General features: G+C 45.5%; 1 protein-coding gene across 2 annotated transcripts in view; it reads right to left on the reverse strand.

Annotated features, from left to right (window-relative positions):
- Positions 1-21,247, reverse strand: part of ARHGAP22 (Rho GTPase activating protein 22) — a 203,285-nt gene that overhangs the window by 164,725 nt on the left and 17,313 nt on the right. The window contains exon 1 of one of the 2 annotated variants that reach the window (XM_082673080.1): positions 3,245-3,623. The exons of the other annotated variant lie outside the window; for it this stretch is intronic. Within the exon in view, the coding sequence (XP_082529206.1) occupies positions 3,245-3,278 (34 nt within the window). The 5' untranslated portion in view covers positions 3,279-3,623. Of the gene's footprint in view, positions 1-3,244; positions 3,624-21,247 lie in introns of those variants that run through there. 2 annotated transcript variants of the gene reach the window in all.

The raw sequence follows: 21,247 nt of genomic DNA on the forward strand, positions 1-21,247 counted from the left end.
TATCTTATTTTTCTTCCGGGAAAACTGGCAGGGGTGGGGTGACCTGTCTCTTCCATTCCCACTCTGGAAATATGGCAAAAATTCTCAGTGGAGTTAGAGTTTGCCAGGCATGGCATCAGGAAAGGCTCCCTGGACAGGACCCTGGGAGTCAGGCAGGAGCTGAGTGGGGCAGAGTCAACCACACCTGGGTCCAAATGGCCTGGTCTGGCTTCCACAGGCCATGACGAGCTAGGGTGAGTCTGAACTGGTCCTAAGCAGGCAGTAGCAAGCTAGAATCACAGTATCAATGGCTAGTGTGAGCTGGTATGAACCAATGTGGACCACTTTCCCAAATCAGTCTACATTGTGTGATGCACGTAAAAGCAAGCACACTGTTTGAATTTACTGGCCTGTTTTGAGACATTTCCAGCTGGTTTGGGTGCCTCCCTACTTTTTAAAATTATTATTGTCCTCTTCTGTGTGTGGGGGGGTGGGGTACGTGTGTGGGTACAACATCTGCCTCATCTGCCTCTAACTACTTCTTGGAAGTTGAGCTCAGATTATTGACCAAACTTAGTTTTATATGCAGGTAAGTGACAGTAGGGTTTCTCCTGGGAGGTTCTCAATCTCGACATCTCCCCCTGCACAGGACAGCTTTAGGATGATGGCAGCCTTTGCCGGCTGTCTCAGGGCTGGCCTGGATGGGGACCTTCCAGGGAGTTAACAGCCAACATGACCCTGGGGAAGAGTCCTTGGGAAACCCCTATCTGCAGAGCAGCAAAGGCTTCTGAGCCAGCTGACAGGGGCTGGTTTTATGAACTGTTCCAGAAAGTGACCCCAGGTCTTTTTCACTCAACCCACTATACCCAGGTGGTGGTGTAGTCTGGAAGATGTATCATCTGGAGCAGTCTGGACAAGGCAGTGTGTGGATACCAGGGTCTGTGCTCTGTATCCTATAGACAGGCAGGGTTTATGACATGCAGCTTGCCCAACTCCTAAAAGGTGCAGCGGGGGATGAATTTTGAGGAAAGGTCTTCCTTCTACCAGAGCAGAGCCCAATTTCTTAGAGGCATTCACACATAATTTTGGCCTGTATTCTTACAGAAATGTCCCTGCGTGATCTGACTCCCGACCTGGTCTCCGCCCCAGCCTCCTGGCCCTGTGTGCCCCTCCCCTCCCACAGCATCAGCACATGCCGATCGCTGCCTGAGATGTGGCCTCCTCCCTCCACCACCCTTTGCCAGCGTAGCCCCACCATTCTTCAGCTCACAACTCAAGCACCACTTGCTTCCTCTGGAAGCTTCATTTGTAGTATATGTTCTTATGCTCTTAGAATACTCCTTGTCATGGTTTATGGTCATGTATTTCTATGAGTAAATGATTATCTTATAAATATCTGATATATAGCACCATAAACTTTATCTTTTAGCATATCCTACAAGATAATATTATCTACTAGAGGGGTTCTCAACCTTAGCACTGTTAACATGTGGAGCTGGAGAATTCTTTGTTGTGGCGACTGTCCTCTGCATTGCAGCCCGCTTAGCAGCATTCCAGCCTATATCCACTAGATGCCAGTAGCACTCCTTAGTTGGAACAACCGAAATGTCTCCAGACATCGACAAATGTCCCCCAAGGGGCAAAACAGCTCCTGGTTGAAAACCACTGACCCAGAACAAATGTTTTTAAGAAGTTTGACATTTCAAAGGCAGGCTTCCTGAGACCCCCCTGCAAAGCACTGGTTTCTTTCTGACCAGCCCCATCCAACAGAAAGATAATGTGAGCCACGTATGTAACGTATAAATGTTCTAGTAGCTGCATTAGAAGCAAGTAAAAGAAAAAACGGGTGAAATGAATTCTAATCCATATTTTATTTAACCCAATATATCCAAAGTATTGTCACTTCAGCAGGTGACCAATGTAAATAATCATTGAGATATTTTACATTCTTTTTTTCAAGTCATCAAAATCTAGTGTGTATTTTTCTCAGTTTGGATTAATCACACGTCGAGTGCTCACTCAATAGCCAAGTGTGGCCAGCATTTTAGACAGGAGTGGGAGAGGAGACCCAAGCTCTCTTAGAGAGCCTGGCCCAGCCCACCCCTTGCATCGTCACCGGGCTGTACTGCTACCCCTGAGCAGAGCCATGCACAGTCCTCCTTTGCCCACTGGGGCCCACAGGTGACAGCCCATTCCGAGCACCCCATGGAGGGGTTCTGACTACACTCTAGAGGGCCAGCCTGCCCAGGAAAGTCATCCAAATGCCTGCAGAGTACTAATGAGATGGGTGTGTGCCCGTGAGCTCACAAGAGCCTGGAGGGTTCCTGCCTCAAATACACAAACACTTGGGTGAGGCAAGCACTGTTTCCAAGCTCCCCAGGCAGAAGCTCCACCCACCTCCAAACCACCCTCCTCGTGCTCCTTGCTCACAAGGGAGGCTCAGCCCTCCACAAACACTGGCCACATGGAAGGACACATTCTATTTTCTTAAAACACAGATGTTCTCATCTAAAATGACACTTGCACTGGCCAAGAAGTTGCTGTCCAGGGAGATGCTGTCCCTAGCCCCAAGACTTGTCCTGAGGCCCCAGGCCATTCTGTAGGGCCACGGCCTGGGTGGGGCGCTAGCCCAGGGCTGCAGGATCACCCCTGCAAGGCACTCCCGACTCGCATCTCTTACTTATCTCTAGACACTCCCAACACCCACAACTCCAGGCCCTTCTGCCTCCTGGGAGTTCTCCCGGGGGGAGCCCCTGCCTGCCTGAGGGGTTGCTTCCTGCAGCCCAGTGGCAGCCCCTGCAGGCTCTGCAGAGCAGCCTCCCAGGTAGCCAGCATGAAGACCTTCACTGGGACCTGGCTGCCTGGAGAAGCCAGGGCATTGCCCTTCCCAGTGAGGGCTACTTTTGTCTTGGCAGCTAGGGCAAATCTTGAGCATTCAGGATTTCCCTTTTAGTAGAAAACTAAAGTTTTACCAGAGTTGTCACCCGGTCACTTTGGGCAAGCCAGAGACTCTGTAAAACATGGCATGCGGGGTGAAGCCTGCACACCCACTGGGGCAATAAGCTGGCCATCGCCCTTTGGCAGTCTCAGGTGTGACCCCCCCAGACCCCAGGAGCGTCCCTAGAGAGGGCTGTCAGTCATCCAGATGCCTCCAGAACGCCTGCCCCATCTGACCCCAGCGTGGCAGCCAGCTGAGTATCCACGCCCATCGGCCAACAGACACACGCACACTGTGTCCTGATCCGCCTCAGGAAGTTGGACTTACCCCTCCTGGCTTGCCTGATCTTTGGGCTCAGCATGTTCCTGCCGCCTCCTGGACGGAATTGCTGGGCCGATCAAGCTGTCATCCACTTCCCTTTTCTCTTCCTCTGGCCCAGTTGCCCCTCATGCCCCGCTCGGGCCCCCATGGCCACTGGCGTCACCAGCGAGGCTCCCTCGGCTGCCTTTCCTGGCTCCGGACCGACGGCTTGCCTCGGACTATGGAAACCTCAATGCATTATTTTTCCACCTCAGAATTAATTCCCACCCAAGCGAACCATTAAGAGGCTCAGTAACCGTTGCTGGTCAATCACCGGGCCAGGGCGGGAAGGCCTGACTGTCCCTCCGCCTGGCCGGGGCGCACGCGGCACAGCCCATCCCAGAGCGGAGCTGGCGGCCGGTCGGGGCGGAGGCGAGAGGAGGGCGGGGCGGGAGGAGCTGGGCGGAGCGCGCGGTCCCAGCTGGTCCGATGGCCCCAGAGGGCGGGCGGGCTCCGAGCTCGGATCCGCCCTCTGCGCGGGGAGGGCCTGTCGGGGATGCGCGCCACTGGCTGGAGCCACCAAGAGGCCGCTGGAAATGCAGGGCATCTGGCCGCCCGGGTCCCGCACGCTCTGCCAAGGCCCCGGGGGTTGGGCAGGGGGTGGCCGAGGCCCGGGGGGGCCCAGGATCCGTCCAGGGTCCGTCCACTGGGGACATGCCCTGCCTGATGTTTCCTGCCAGGAGGGCCCAGGAGGCCGTCTATGACAGTTCCAACTGTGGACAGGCAGGTGTGTCTTAGAAGGAGCGTGCCGCTTTGGCACATTCAGAGCCTCAGGGGACTGGTCCAGCAAAGCGGGTTAGGGATGTTAATTTTTTGCCACCTTAATGAGGTGAAAGGAATAAGGATGCGGTGAAGCACTTAGTTCAGGGCCTGCACATCGTAAGCAGGATCTCCAAAGCTGTTCACTGGGTAGTGAAATCTCTGCTGACTGCCATGTTTCTGTTTAACACTAGTACAGTTCTAAAGAGTGTACGGTGGGGACTTCTGGGAGGTTCAGACTCAAGATCCTAAAAATCGCCCAAGAAATGCAATCACAGTAACCGTTCTCATTTCTTAGGTGCCTACTACCTGTCCCTGAGGTTGGTGCTTTATATTCAGTATCTCATTTAATTCTCAAATTCCCTGAGGCAGGGGAGCCTTTATCATGGCTTTTCAGATGAAGAAAATAAGGCACAGAAATGTTAAATATCTTGCCCAGAGTCACACAATCCTGTCAGGGCTGGGACCTGAACCCAGGCTGTCTCTACATCTTATGCTTCTCTGTGATGCCAGTCTAAGTACCCCAATTCCAACCACTTCCTGTGAACGTTCCCAGCTTGAGAGCCCTCAATGAACTTGCTAGATGGTAAGGACCAGACTTTGTGCCCCTGAAATCACCCCACGTGCCCTGTTAGGCATTTGCGCCTGGGGCTGGGTTCTTTGGGCCTGGGTGCTGTGTGATCCTCTTAATAGGTGGAAGATGAGGGATTTGAACAGGGACCTCTCTGCTTTGAACGGCCATGCTCCCACCCTAATCCTCATAGTGCCGCTATGTCCACTGGTCCCCAAATGGCGGATTGACGTGTAATCAACTCTAGTAGCTGGAAGGGAAGTGGGTCCAGAGGCTGAGGGGTCCACTGCAGCTGTCCGTGGACAGGATCTGGACTGCGGAGAGGAGGGGAGGATGGGAGAGGTTAAGGACTCACCAGGATGTGGTAGGTCAAATCGCCAGGGTGAAGGGAGAGAGCAGAATCCCTGGAGACAAAGCTGTCTTACTTAGCATCCAGTCACTTACCCTGGCCCTCAGCTACTCCTCAGAAGGGATGAGTAAGTATAAGTAAGTTTGCTATAACATTCAAGGCCTTTTATGGTACTGGCCATGGTTTCCTCTGTGACCTCTCTTGCTAATGCTACACACAACCATATGCATGTACAGCCCCTGCTCCTGTGTGCTCCCAGTTCCTTCTCTCTGGAGTGTGTGTTTCAGCCACAGAAGTCTGATCATTCTAAGCAAGTCTCGCATGAAACTGTCCTGATTCTACCTCCAGAAGGAGAGCCAGTAAGCACTTCCTCAGGGCTCTTATCTGTGTCCCTCAGACTGCCCAGTGCCCCTCCTGCACGCCCAGCCCTGAGCCTCAGGTTGGACTCAGACCAGGAACCCCATGAGGAATATTGGTTTGACGGGCAGATTCGAGAAACACCACTGAAATGACAGAATCGCCCTCCTGTTTTTTGGGGGCCCAGGTAAAGGTCAGATCAGGCTGGGACAGAGGCCATCTAGCAGGAGAGGAGAGATACAGAGCTGGAAAACCTCATGTCACATCAGGGTCACAGAGGGAGGTCCCGTGGCCATTGACAACGTCTTGAGCAATCACGAAGGCCTGTGAGTAATGCAGCCTGGACCACTTCCAAGCCAGAGGCAGGAAAAATACCCTGAAGACTTAGTTTGGGTCCACTCACGCTTGTTTTGGTTAAGAAACCACTCCCGGGAGCTTCTTCTGTGCAGCTGTTTCCCTGATGATATTTACCTGCTGAGCTTACCCACCTGCTTTTCTGGGGATCAGCATTGGAAATGGGCAAAACCACAGAGGCTCTAAGCTCAAGCCCAGAGTAAAGCTTGGAAAAGGGCAGGAGCTAATCTGAACTCTGCACCAGAGAACGGTGGGGGGCATGGGACGGGGGCAAGCTAGCTCTTTCCTTCTCTATGCCCTCAGACCACGTTCCCAGTACTTCTCTAGATGAAGGGATCCATGGGTTCCAGCTGGAAGGGACATGAGCACCCCCTCCTTCCTGAAGTTTACAAACCCTGCACCACAGCGCTCTGTTCCTTCCAGCTCCCTCTGAGGCCACCAGGAGGGAGGGTGGGGTGAGGACAAGGGCAGGGCAAGGGAATCTGCTGAACATGGTGGCCTCCTGAGTAAGCTTTTATTTGAAGGAATTGCCCCACTCCTCTTACACAGGCAGGAATCCGAAGCCAAGGAGGGGAAATACGGGCCTCACTTAGGAGTAGAGACAGAGAGATGGCCCCCTTTCCCACTGCCCTTACAGCACTGTACCTCCCGGCCGTGGTCCTGGGTCCCCCTTTGCTGGTTCCCTGCCCTGCATCATTTCTGCATTTTCTAAGGGCTCCTCTGGGCCAGGCACCTCTGGGCACTGAAAGACAAGTGGAGAAGATTGGGAGGGCAGAACTTTCCAGAAGGCATTTGCAGAAATGCACACTTCTTGGTGGGATGGTTCACCCACCAACATCATTGGCCCAGAGCCAGGATGGCTTCAGATCGGTGGTTCTCAACCTTGGCTACACACCAGGGAGCTCTGAAAGCTAACTTCTGTTTCACCCCTGTCAGCTCCGATTTAACTCGTCTGGACGTTGGTCCTTGGGAGGTGTAAAAGCTCCTCCAGTGATCCCATGTGTGGCCAGGGTTGAGAACCACTACTTTATTAGGTAATTTCATATCCTTGAGCCTGGAGCCACCAGAAGCAGTCTTTGCCTGCTCTTGCCTCGAGGGAGGCTTCTTCTGAGGGAGGTACACATTTGCCAATCAGTCTCCCAAATAGAAAGTGGAAAGGGGCCTATATCTCAAGGCTCAACATGAAACAGCTCCATGAGAGCTACAGGTACTGTTGTACAGGTTGTGCACTGCACAAAGGTATCCAATAGGAGGGGGAATAGGGCTGGGTTTGGGCTCTGCTGGCAAAGGCATGTGTTCTAGCATGGTGAAAGAGATCTGCCACCAGAAGGGCAAGCCTTTCTCTAATTTATACCAAGATGCCATACAGATATCAGAGCCCTGAGTCTGAGATGCCTGCTCAGTGGTCACCAGCACCAATGTCCCCTGACTCCCTGCTTACGGCACTCTCAGTCTCTGTTGCCAGGCAGCTGAAGCTCTAGCTCCCTAGCACACCACTTTTGTCCATCCCACTGGTGTGCTGGACCAGCCAGCTGGTCCCAATAGCCCTGAGAGCTGATTGTTAAATTTTTAGGAATGTTGTAATTTTAACACAGACATCATTAGAAATTAAATTATGTAAACTTACAATTAAATAAACTATATTAGAAACAAAGGTAATACATACTCAACAGACATGACTTTCTAATTACTTACTACATTTTCCTGTTGTCTACATTTTTAGGATTATTTCTCTCTATCCTATCTGTATGGTGCAAGTACTATTATGATTGTTGATTTTTATGTCATCTTGACTGGGCCACAGGGTGCCCAGACATTTGGTCAAGTATTATTCTGGGTGTGTCTGTGAGGGTGTTCCTGGACAAAACTAACATTTGAATCAGTAGATGGAATAAAGCACATTGCCCTTCCTGAGGTGTCTGGGCCTCATCCAGTCAGCTGGGGGCCTGATTAGAACAGAAAGGCTGACCCTCCCTTGAGTAGAAGGGAACTCCTCCTCCTGAATGCCTTGAGCTGGGACACTGGTTTTTTTCCTGCCTTCGAACTAGAACTACATCGGCTCTCCTGGGTCTCCAGCTTGCCAACTACAGATCTTGGGACTTCTCAGCCTCCATAATTATGTGAGCCAATTCCTTGCTATAAATCTCTTGATATATACAGACAGTTCCTGACTTATGGTGGTTCAACTTAGGATTTTTCGACTTTATGATAGTGTGAAAGCAATACACTTTCAGTAGAAACTGTACTTCAAATTTTTGAACTTTTATCTTTTCCTGGGCTAGCCACATGCCAGATGATACTCTCTCATGATGTTGGGCAGTGGCAGTGAGCCACAGCTCCCGGTCGGCCAGGCGATCATGGCCAGGAACTTACAACAGATACACTTACAACCATTCTAGACCCCTATAACCATTCTGTTTTTTCACTTTCAGTACAGTGTTCAATAAATTACATGAGATGTTCAACGCTTTGTTGTAAAAGAGAATTTGTGTCAGATGATTTTTGCCCAACTAATGCACATGTTCTGAGCATGTTTAAGGTAGGCTAGGCTAAGCGAAGATGTTCAGTAGATTAGGTGTATGAAATGCATTTTTGACTTAACGATGGGTTTATTGGGACATAACTCCATTGTAAGTTGGGGAAGATCACTGTATATACATATAATCAAGCGATTTATATATCCTTGAGATACATATATATATATCCTTGATTGGTTCTGTTTCTCTGAAGAACCCTAATTCAACAATGTACTGGGCTGCTACTATACATCTCTTCCCAGCTCCTTGTTCACTGATCACGCTGGTATGCTGGAAGTTTGAAGCTGATGGTGGTGGGAATATTTATAATATACCAAGTAAATCAGCAAATGCTATCAATGGTGAAAAGAAAATAAAAAGTGGAGTTGGTATTGCTATGAGAGGTCTCTAAAATGAAGCCTGGAGGCCGTTGAGGAAGTGTGGCTTACCCATGTCTCAGCCCAGATGGAATCTGATCTTTTAACTACATATTGTCCTAACGAAGACATCCAGAACACCTGCTAGAACCCCGAGATACTTATCAGACCCTTACCCTAGAATAATTCATGACAGCCTATTCCTTAAGGACAAATATTTCTCTTCCTGTGCAGAGTATAGCCTTGTGGCTTTTACCTTTATAAGCCCCTGACTCTTTCTCTTCCCCGGAACCCTGTTTGGAATCTGTCTCCCAAAGTGCAATTCATAAGACCCCCAAATAAAGCTCTTTGTTCTCTGCAGCCTCGATATTGATTACAGTTTGACATAACCAGGACTTCCATTTTGTTTCCTTCCAGAAAGCCAGTTGTTAGGCAGTTGCCAGCATGCCTCCGGTCGTCCCCTATGAGGTTTGCTCTGTGTGCTCCAGTCACTGTCGACTCCCTGCTGTGGGCAGAGGATGTTTGCTCTCCACCCAAACTTGTTCTCCCCGTCCTCCTGGGCACACCTAGATGCTCCACATTTCCCAGCCGCCTTGCAGTTTGGTGTGGCTGGGCCCCGGCATTGTTCATCAGCAGACATCTTGTGGCCATTTCTAGACGTGGCCCACAAAACTCCTCCCCTCCACAATCCTCCACGTTTGCCTTCCTTTTCTGGGGCCACCTTGGAAGCCCTGTGTAAAAGAGGGCAGAGGCCCCGCAGTCTGGGTCCCTGAATGATTGAGTGAGCCCAGCCTCTACTGTCAACCAGAAACATCTCAGATGGTTGCGAGAAGAAGGACCTACTTGGTCCTCTTTGTTCCTACACCCGACCTTCCCACCAGATATACGCGTTGCCTGCCTTTCTTCACTTCCTTTGATGCAGCCTTTTGGACCCTGTTTCAGTGTCACCTTCCTGCTCGGAGCCCTAGAGTTAGAGTTTACCACCTTTAATGTCTCCCTCGTCACCCAGGCCTGAGGACACACGAAACTTCTAAAAGCGCTCCTGCCAGACCCTAAGACTTTACCCGTAACTTAGATATATAACATTTAAATTACCCATATTTATTACCTAGAATTTAAAAATTAACCCATATTTTAAATATTATAGCCTATAATTGAAATATAAACTATAAACAAAACTTATAGTATGCTGACTTTAAAATATTCTTTCTAGATTTTTTTCTTTTTTTTAAACTTTTTATTTTATATCGGAGTATAGTTGATTAACAATGTTGTGTTAGTTTCAGGTGTACAACAAAGTGATTCAGTTATACCTATACATGTGTCTATTCTTTAACTGCAAAATTGTGTCAGATTATCAAAGGTGAACCTTTCTCCCACTCTGGTGGCCTTGCCTTGCTGGTACTCTGAGCACAGCCGTGGTTTCACCTCTGGGCACTCGGGTCCTGCAAGTTGCTGTGTCCCTGAGGGAAGAGGGCAGGGCCTCAGTCCTGTTGCCTTTGGCCTGAAGTCTGTCTCTGTCCTTTGGCTCAATGCCCCCTCCAGATGTGTAGCTTGGCTTTTAATTTCAGTCTTGTCCACACACTGCAGTCTATGGTACACCCTCTTACACATAGCCCAGGCCCCCAGAAGGGGTCTAGAGCCCTGGACTCTTACTTTTCTGGGTCTTTGGTGTCCTGGGATCCTGGGCAGAGAGTCAGCAGAACAAAGATGCAGAACCTAGGGTTGGGCCCTGGAAAACCACCAGACACACTGGGCCAGCAAGAGGTTCAGACCAGAATTCGGAGGCTTTGCTTGGAAAGCCCCCTACTTGTGACCTGTAGCCTCAGGCATGTTTCCTTGAGTCCTGCAGCCCTGGCCTCGGGGGAGAGGTGGCTTAGGCGTAACTAGGCGAGCTGGTTCAGACACCATAACCTTTGGTTTGAACCTCCACTATACCACTTGTCACCCATCACCTTTCACTTTGCAACAGCTAATGTCCAGACAGCTGGTGTCCAGGGGGGCTTAGTGCTGAGTTGATGGATGAGTGGTGTACCGGCTGGGTTCTCCAGTGGCAGATGCGGAGATGAGAGTTTTATGAGGGATGAACACTTGTTCAGGAAAGGGGAGGATGCAGGAGTGGGGTGGGAGGGGAGTGTCTGGGCCATATGCAACCTGACAGTGTCTCTGCCAGCCCACCTGGGAGCTCCGAGGCAGATGGCCCAGAAGAGGGTATGGCTTTGGGTGGAGGTGGTTAGGTCCATGTACTACCGTTATTGTCTGGGGGCCTTCTCGGAGAGAAGCATGACCTTGGCTACCACTGCCTTGTGTAGTCATTGGCTGGGAGCCACCCAAGAAAAGCATAAAGTTGGCTCAAAAGCTGAGGCTGACCCTAAAAGAGCTAACAGCTGGCGGGGTCAGCTGACCCCACTCCTTGCAGCTGGGCGGCAAGTCCTTTCCTGAAAGGGACGCGAGCAGCTCAGTTGTGTGTACCTGGCAGGTCCTGTGAACCTCGCAGGCCTCATTTTTAGGCCTCTGTAAATCCTGGGTTCAGACTAACTCTACTCACCTAAAACTCTTTGCTGCACCTGGGCAACTGTCTCGGCTCCCCATTTCATTGCACAGCTTTCAGATAAAATTTCATTCAGCTGCAAAGTCTCACTGTGCTTTCCTCAGAAGGGAAAGCTTCCATTAGAGGGGTGTGTAGAGCCAACAATGGGACAGACCCTGCCCCCCTTTCGCCTGCAGTGGGACAACATGTTCAAAGGGCTCCATGAAAAACTGTCAACCTCAGGGCACTGTGGGAAGTGGCAGGTGGGACCCCAGCCCGCCAGGCCTGACACCCTGGGCCAGGCAGGGTCCCCTGCTAAGTTCCTGCTTCTAGCAGTCAGAGGCTGAGAGGAAAGAGGGAAATGATGCTTCACTAGTGGGTTTTGGGTCCTGGGAACATGAGGTTCTGAGGTTTCAAGGAGCTGTCACCCTTCCCCTGTAGCAGGGGGTGGGGGACCCAGAGGTGGGGTTACCACCAGCGTCAGCCTGCCCAGGCTCCAGTGACAACCCTGTCCTCACTCAGGTCCAACGAGGAAGCAGGTTTGAAATGATTTCCCCTCCCACAAAGAGTCGGATTTTAGAAAATGATGAATCACCACTTTGGTCAGTTTTGATTATTGAAAAACAAGTCTTCTCCCTCGTGAAAACACCTGCTTGTTGTGGAAAGGCAGGGATTGGAACAGATGGAAAGAATGGAAATTTCCCAGGCGCCTTCTCTCCCAACTCATACCTCTCCCCAAAGTCAAGATTCCTCCTCCGCTTGACCAGCCCCTCCCACCTGGGCACACAACCTCCATCTGCTCTTCCAATCGTTTCCCCTACTTTTGCATCTTTAATCCCGCCCTCCCTCACTGGTTCTCTTCTCCAAGTTGACAAACACACTCAGGTCCCTCTTCTCTCAAAATCACACCTCCCTTTCCATCATTTACTATAATGGAACGGGACTCGTTTGGGGGTTGTACAACATCTGGCCCCTTCCTGTTCTGGAGCGACCCCCCGCCACCTCCCTTTTTGGTCTGCTCTGTCCCTGCAGGCAGTTGGATGTGGCCATGTGTTGTACACTCAGGCCATCAGATGGTCCTGCCTGGGTTTGATCTAATCTTGAGCATGTCATGAAAAGACTGAGAGATGGTTAGATGGACTTCCCAGCACTGGCAGCAGTGATGATGTCCTGTTGTGACCTTGGTGCCTTCTAACACAGTGGAGGTGTCCTGCAGAGGTGTCCTGACCACGCCATTCCTGCAAGATTCCTGTGCTTCTTGCTTTTAGGCCCCCTGGAGCCACCATCATTCTTGGCTGTTTTCCAAGCCTGGTTCTCCAGCTCCCAAAGGATTTTGTAAATCTCATATATTTAGAATAAATTCCCTTTTCTGGCTTTAGCTGGCTTGGGTTGCCTTTCCGTGACCTGCAACCCACAGAATTCTAATTCTAACCATATCATGTCTCTGAGCCCCTGTTTTCACAGTCCTCTCCTCTCTCACTTCCTAATTTTCCTAACTCAGCACAGATGGCACTGTCTCCCAGTTGTCTGTTCTCCCCCAGATGACATTTCCTTCCTCATTTCCCCAATTATGCCACCAAGCTAATCATTGCTTGTCTCAGACTGGAAACCACAGGCCATCCTTCCAGACCTTGGCTCTAGTTTTCTACAGCCTATTGTCATATTTCCATGACCGACGGTACTCACAGCTCATCCAGAAGGTGCTGCTGGAGGAGGCCCTCCCACCCAGGCAAACACTTCTTTCCTCCCAACCTTTGCTTCATTCTCATCTGTTTCAAATCCAGCTCCTGTCTGGGTGTACACGTCTGACCCTGGTGAGGGTCTGGTGCACACATGCTGCCTTGCTTTCGCCTGCAGTGAGACAGCATGCTCAAAGGGTTCCATGAAAAACTGTCAACCCCAAGTCAACATCTGGCAAAATTATTCTTCAAAATGAAGGGGCAATTAACATATTCTCAGATAAACAAAAACTGAGACAGTTAATTGCTAGCAGATGTGCCCTACAAGAAATGTTAAAGGGACTCTTTCAGGCTGAAATGAAAGGACACTAGACAGTAACTCAAACCCACATGAAGAAATAAAGAACATCAGTAAAAGTATTGGTACAGGTAAATATTTAAGATGGTATTGATGCATTTTTCTTTGTAACTTCTCTTTTTTCTTATCTGATTTCAAAGGTAACTGTGTAAAAAACTTATAAATCTATGTTGATGAGCACACAATATTTAAAGATATAATGAGTGATGAGAAAATATATAAAGGTTTTTGTTCAGCAGATAAATGGATAAAGAAGATGTGAGGTATATATACAATGGAATACTCAGCCATAAAAAGAATGAAATTTTGCCATTTGCAACATGGATGGACTTGGAAGGCATCATGCTAAGTGAAATAAGTCAGAGAAGAACAAATACTGTATGATATCACTTATATGTGGAATCTAAAAAATACAACAGACTAGTGAGTATGACAAAAAAAGAAGCAGACTCACAGATGTAGAGAACAAACTTGTGGTTACCAATGAGGAGAGGGGGGTGGGGCAGTAGGAGATACAAATTATTGGGTGTAAGATAGGCTCAAGGATGTATTGTGGGACTTCCCTCGTGGCTCAGTGGTTAGGAATCTGCTTGCCAATGCAGGGGACACAGGTTCGAGCCCTGGTCCAGGAAGATCCCACATGCTGCGGAGCAACTAATCCCGTGCGCCACAACTACCGAGCTTGTGCTCTAGAGTCTGCGAGCCACAACCGCTGAGCCTGAGTGCCACAACTATTGAAGCCTGCCCACCTAGAGCCCGTGCTCTGCAACAAGAGAAACCACCGCAATGAGAGGCCCGCTCACCACAACGAAGAGTAGATCCCGCTCGCTGCAACTAGAGAAAGCCTGCGTGCAGCAACGAAGACCCAAGGCAGCCACAAATAAATAAATAAATATAATCTTTACAATTGTGAATCACTATATATTGCACACCTGTAACTTATATACTATTGTACATCAACTATACTTCAATTAAAAAATAAAATAAAAAGTTTCTGTATACTGTATTTATTAATCCAAACTAGATTGACACAGATTAAGGTGTAATCCCCAAGGCAACCACTAGGAAAATAACCCCAAAACTATACAGTCAAAGAAACAACAAGGTGATTAAAAGGTTATGACAGAAAATATCCATTTAAATGGACAATATCCATTTAATTCTTTAAAAAAGAATTCAGTAATTGAGGATGTGAGGAACAAAAAAGATATGACACAGGAAAAAAATAGCAAAATAGTAGGAGGAAGTCCTTTCTTATCAGTAATTACATTACATGTAAATGAACTGAACTCTCCAAATAAAAGGAAGGTGTAGGTAGAATTGACTTAAAAAATCCAACAATGTGCCCTTTAAAAAGTGTTACTTTAGATTCAAAGACACAAATATGTTGAAAGTGAAAGGATTTAAAAAGATATTCCATACGAACAGTAACCAAAAGAGAGCTGGAGTGGCTCTACTAAAATCACACAAAATGGACTTCAAGACAAAAATTACTGCAAAAGAGAAAGAAGGACAATATATATTAATAAAAGTGTCAATACATCAAGATATAACAATTATAAACATATATTTGCCTAACAATAGAGCACCAAAGTCCATGAAGCAAAAATAGGTAGACTTGAGGGAGAAATGGAGAATGCAACGATCGTAATTGGAAACCTCAATATCCCACTTTCAGTCATGTATAGAAAAGCAACAAAGAAACCACCTAGACCTAACAGACATCTATAGAACTCTCTACCCAAAAACAACAGAATACATATTCATCTAAACTGCACAGGGAACACATCCTTGGATAGACCAAATGTTAGGCCACAAAACAGGTCTCACAGATTTAAAAGGATATCTTCTCTTGTGGAAATTTTTTTTTTTTTTTGCAGTATGCGGGCCTCTCACTGATGTGGCCTCTCCTGTTGCAGAGCACAGGCTCCGGATGCACAGGCTCAGCAGCCATGGCTCATGGGCCCAGCTGCTCCATGGCATGTGGGATCTTCCTGGACCGGGGCACGAACCCATGTCCTCTGCATTGGCAGACGGACTCTCAACCACTGCGCCACCAGGGAAGCCCAAAAGGATATCTTCTCTTACTAGTCAACATTGTACTGGAAGTTGTAGCCAAGGCAATTAGGCAAGAAAAAATAATAAAGGCAGGACCTGTCACATTTCTGAGCCCATGCCCAGGACTGGGTTTGAGAGAGAGAAGAGAACAAGGGACTATACAGTGTCCTGTTCTGTCCCTGGGTAAGGCAATGGGTGGCAGCTCTGACCTATACCCATGGCATCTTGCTCCCTTTCCCAATTTTTTATTTTGAATTTAAGTCTCCACTGATATCCCAAGGGATTTATGAAGATCCCAGAGGTCACTGTCATGACTGCATTGCAGTCCAACTTCTCCCTATGCTCAGCCCTGCTTCCTCACTCTTCATATCTGTCACTCTTCAATAAACTTACTCCATGCTGACCTCCATCTCAGAGTCAGCTTCCCAGGGGACCTAGTCTTCAATGGAGCTAAAGGCTGGTGTCTGGAGTATTGTGAAATGACTGGCGTACAGTCATAAAGTGGACATTGTACAGCTTCAAGAGCTGATTGTTAAACTGTATGCATGTTCCAATTCCACTCGTGTTCTTGTCAAAAGGAAAGATGCATATATGTGTCAAAACTTTTTGGAGATAACAGTAGTTATTTCTGCAGAGTAGGGATGGAAGTTTGGAGTCACTTGTTTTCTGCTTTACACTTTTCTATGGTGTTTGAATTCTTTCTCTGAACATGCAATGATTTCTATAGTGATAATTCAAAGGAAGGATGGATCCAGTAGTTGAAGGGTTGGGGTGCAGTGAAATGTATATAAAATCAGAGAAGAATCTGGGCAGTGGCTTGTCAAGCCCTACTCAGCTGTAGGGTGAACAAAATCCTAGTTTGCTCCAGATTATCCTGGTTTTAGCATTGAAAGTCCTGCATCCTGAGGGACAATTCAGTACTAGAATAGAATCAAGAGTTCAGAAATAAACACTCTTATTTATGGTCAACTGATTTTTATCAAGGGTGTGAAGACAATTCAATGGGGGAAAGAATAGTCCTTTCAACAAATGGTGCTGGGACAACTTGATATCCACATGCAAAAGAATCAAGTTGGACCCCTCTCTCATACCATACACCAAAATTAATTTGAAAATGTATCAAAGACTTAAATATAAGAGCTAAAACTATAAACTCATAGAAGAAAACTAAATAAGAAAAAAATAGATAAACTGGATGTAATCAAAATGAAAAATTTTGGGCTTCCCTGGTGGTGCAGTGGTTGAGAGTCCACCTGTCAATGCAGGAGACACGGATTCGTGCCCCGGTCCAGGAAGATCCCACATGCCGCAGAGCAGCTGGGCCCGTGAGCCATGGCCTCTGAGCCTGCATGTCCAGAGCCTGTGCTCCGCAATGGGAGAGGCCACAACAGTGAGAGGCCCGCGTACCGCCAAAAAAAAAAAAAAAGGAAAAAAGAAAAATTTTGTGCTTCAAAGGACACCATGAAGAAAGTGAAAAGATAATCTGCTGAATAGGAGTAAATTTGTGCATATCTTACATCTATTAAGTCACTTGTATCTAGAATATATTTTTTAAAACTCATACAACTCAAAAAAAAGTAGTTTGCAAATATTTTCTCCCAGTCCATGGCTTCATTCTCTTCAGAGTGACTTTCTCAGAAGTTTTGAATTTTAATAGTTTTATTTTAATGGAGCACCGTTTTGGTGTTGTATCTAAAAACTCAGTGCTAATCTAAGGTTACCAGATTTTCTCCTATGTTTTCTTCTATAAATTTTGTATCTTGTGTTTCACATTTAGGTCTATTGTCATTTTGAGTTAATTTTTGCTAAAGGTATAACGTCTGTATCAAGGCTCATGTTTTGTTTTGTTTTGTTTTGTCTGTGGACATACAGCTGTTCCAGCAACAGCTGTTAAAAGCACTATCCTTTCTCCATTAAATTGCCTTTCCTTTTTTGTCAAAGATCAGTTGACTATATTTGCGTGGGTCTATTTTTGGGCTTTCTATGTGATTCCACTCGTCTATATGTCTATCCTTTTGCCAATACCACACACTATCTTGGTTATTGTAACTTTAATATAATTAAATTGAATTTGGGTAGTGTGATTCCTCCAACTATGTTATTCTTCTTCAGTTCTGTATTGGTGGCTTTGGGTCATTTGCCATTCTATGTAACCTTTAGAATCAGTGTGCTGATACCTATAAAATAGCTTGCCAGGATTTTTATTGAGATTGTGCTACATCTATAGATCAAGTTGAGAAGAACTGACACCTGAACTCTTCATTTATTAGATCCTCTTTGATTTCTTTCATCAGAGTCTTGTAGTTTTCTGCATGTAGATTCTCTACATATTTTGTTAGATCTTTATATATGTATTTAATTTTTCATGCTAATGCAAATGGCATTGTGCTTTTATTTTCAAATTCCACTGGTTCATTTTAAACAAGTATAAAGGAAAGCAACTGAATTTTGTATTTTAACCTTGTATCCTAACCTTGTTATAATTGCTTTTTAGTTCTAGGAGGTTTTTTGTTTTGGGTTTTTTTTTTTTTGTAGATGCTTTGTGTTTTTTGCATAGATAACTTTATCATCTATGAAGGAAGCCAGTTAAAACTTCCTCCCCAATCTGTATAATTTTTATTTCCTTTTCTTGTCTTATTGCACTAGCTACAGCTTCCAGTACAATGTTGAATAGGAGTGCTTAAAGGGAACATCCTTGTCTTGTTCCCAAAATAGGGAGAAAACATCCAGTTTCTCATCATTATCATGTTAGCTGTAGGTTTTTTGAGATGTTCTTTATCAAGTTGAGGAGATCCTCCTCATTTCACAGTTCGCTGAGAGTTTTTATCATGATTAGGTGTTGGATTTGTCAAATATTTTTCTGTATCAATTCATTTGATCACATGATTTTTCTTCTTCAGCCTATTGATGTGGTGGATTAAATTGATATTTTTTCTGAATGTTCAACCAGTTTTGCACATCTGCAATAAACCCCACTTGGTTGTGTTACATAATTTTTTTATACATTGTTGGGTTCATTTTCTTTTTCTTTTTTTCAATAAATATTTTTATTTATTAAAAAAAATTTTGAAGACGTGGACCATTTTTAAAGTCTTTATTGAATTTGCTTCTGTTTTATGTTTTGGTTTTTTGGCCACAAGGCATGTGGGAACTTAGCTTCCTGACCAGGGATTGAACCTGCACCCGCTGCATCGGAAGGCAAAGTCTTAACCACTGGACCACCAGAGAAGTCCCTGTTGGGTTCATTTTGTTAATATTTTGTTGAGGAATTTTGCACCAATATTCACAGGAGATATTTGTCTGTAGCTTTCCTTTCTTGTCTTTATCTGGTTTGGGTATTAGGGTAATACTGGCTTCATAGAATGAATTAGGAAGTGTTCCTTCTACTTCTATTTTCTGGAAGAGATTGTAAAGAATTTGTATCATTTCTTCCTTAAATGTTTGGTAAAATATACCAGTGAAACAGTTTCAGCCTGGTGATTTCTTTTTTTGGAAAGTTATTACTGATTCAATTTCTTTAGTAGTGGTAGGCATATTCCAATGATTTCTTTTTGGCGTATTGATTATACTTATTTAAAAAAATTTTTGGTTGCCCTAGAGTTTGCAATATATATTTACAGCTAATCTAAGTCCACTCTCAAATAACACTGTACTACTGCTTCACAAATAGTGCAGGTTCCTTACACAGAGTATTCCTAATTCCTCCCTTCTGTTCCTTATGACATTGCTGTTACTAGTCTAGCTATCTCTATACCATAATCACCCAAAACACTGTTACTATTGTTACTTTGTGCAGTTATCTATTAGATCAATTAAGAATAAGAAAAAAAAAGATTTTGTTTTACCTTCATTTATTCCTTCTCTGGATACTCTTTCTTTATGTATACCTCAGTTTCTGACCTATATCATTTTCCTTCTCTTTGAAGAACTTTTAACATTTTGTGCATAACAAGTCTACTAGTGATGAATACACTCAATTTTTGTTTGTCTGAGAACGTCTTTATTTAGCCTTCACTTTTGAAGAATAATTTCAATAGATATAGAATCCTATACTGGTTGGGATGTTTTTTTCAACACTTTAAATATTTCACTCCACTCTCTTCTTGCTTGTATGTTTCTGATGAGAAGTCTGATGTAATTTTTATCCTTGTTACTCAAAGGTAAGGTGGTTCCCCCTACTCCCAGCTTCTTTCAAAATTTTCTTTGTCTTTTGCTTTCTGCAATTTGCATATGATGTGCCTAATATGCACATAATTTTATCCTACTTGGTGTTCTCTGAGATTCCTGGATCTGTGGTTTGTTGACCGTCACTGCCTGGAGTTGGCAAAGACACAAAGTTTAGAGTCAGCTATCAAGTTTGAGGGCACACAGTTCTCCATAAGGCCAACCTCACTCCTGACATCAACAGCAAGTTTGGGGGTGTTCCCCCAAACCACACTCCGTTCAGTAATTTGCTAGAAGAACTCATAGAACTCACTGAAAGCTACTATACTCATAGCTGTGGTTTATTACAGGGAAGGAATACAAATTAAAATCAACCAAGGAAATGATGAATAGGGCAGAGTCTGAGAAGGTTCCAAATACACAGGTTCTATTGTTCTCTCTCATGGAGTCAGGACATATTGCCCAGCCAGCATCAATGTGTGACAATACAGAGTAATGCCACCTGAGAAGCTTGCCAGAGCCTCAGGCTTCAGAAGTTTTTATTTGGGCTCTATTGCACAGGCATGATTGATTGTCCACCTGGTTGATCTCAGCCTCAGGGTTGACCGATACCACTTGACCCAAAGCTCCCACCTTAAATCACATGATTGGTCTTTCTAGCATGAGCAGCTTCTACTATCAGGTGTGGTTAGCAATACTCTAAGATCTGGTATAGCCAACCCTTGCCCTAAATGAAGACATTCCTATCAGGTACAACCAAGGTTACCTCCCAGAAGCCAAGGAAAAAGGCTAGCCCTCTTTTTGGGCAAGAATTCTCTACTACACAGTCATTAATTTTGGAAAATTCTTGGCCATTATTACTTTAAATATTTCTTCTGTTCCCTTTTCTCTTCTCCTACTGGCATTCCAACTATGTGCTTATTACACATTTTGAAATTATCTCACCATTCTTGGATATTCTGTCTGCATTTTTGTTCTCTTTTTTCTTTGTATTCAGTTTGAATTTTTTATTGACATATTTTCAAGCTCACTGATTATTTCCTTAGCTGTGTCCAGTCTACTGATGAGCCCATCAAAGGCATTCTTCATTTCTGTTGCACTGCTTTTTATTTCTAGCATTTCTTTTTTATTCTTTCTTAGGGTTTCCATCTCTCTGCTTACATTAACCGTCTGTTCTTTTTTTCTTTTCTTTTCTTTTCTTTTTTAAATTAATTTTTATTGGAGCGTAGTTGCTTAACAATGTTGTGTTAGCCTCCACTGCACAACAAAATGAATCAGCTATATGCATACAGATATCCCCTCCCTTTTGGACTTCCCTCCCGTTTAGGTTACCACAGTGCATTAGGTAGAGTTCCCTGTGCTATACAGTATGTTCCCATCAGTTGTCTATTTTATACATAGTATCAATAATGTATATGTGTCAATCCCAGTCTCCCAATTTCTCCCTCCCCATCCCTTTCCCCCTTGGTATCTATACATTTGTTCTCTACATCTATGTCTATATTTCTGCTTTGCAAACAAGATCATCTATACCATTTTTCTAGATTCCACATATATGCATTATTATATGATATTTGCTTTTCTCTTTCTGACTTACTTCACTCTGTATGACAGTCTCTAAGTCCATCCACGTCTTTACAAATGACCCAATTTCATTCCTTTTTATAGCTGAGTAATATTCCATTGTATATCTGTGCCACATCTTCTTTATCCATTCCTCTGTTGATGGACATTCAGGTTGCTTCCATGTCCTGGCTATTGTAAATAGTGCTGCTCTGAACATTGGGGTGCATGTGTTTTTTTTGAATTATGGTTTTCTCTGGGTATATGCCCAGTGGTGGGATTGCTGGGTCATATGGTGGTTCTATTTTTAGTTTTTTAAGGAACCTCCATACTGT

Source organism: Grampus griseus (assembly GCF_964374135.1).
Source record: "Grampus griseus genome assembly, chromosome: 16".
NCBI classification, from domain to species: Eukaryota; Metazoa; Chordata; class Mammalia; order Artiodactyla; family Delphinidae; genus Grampus; species Grampus griseus.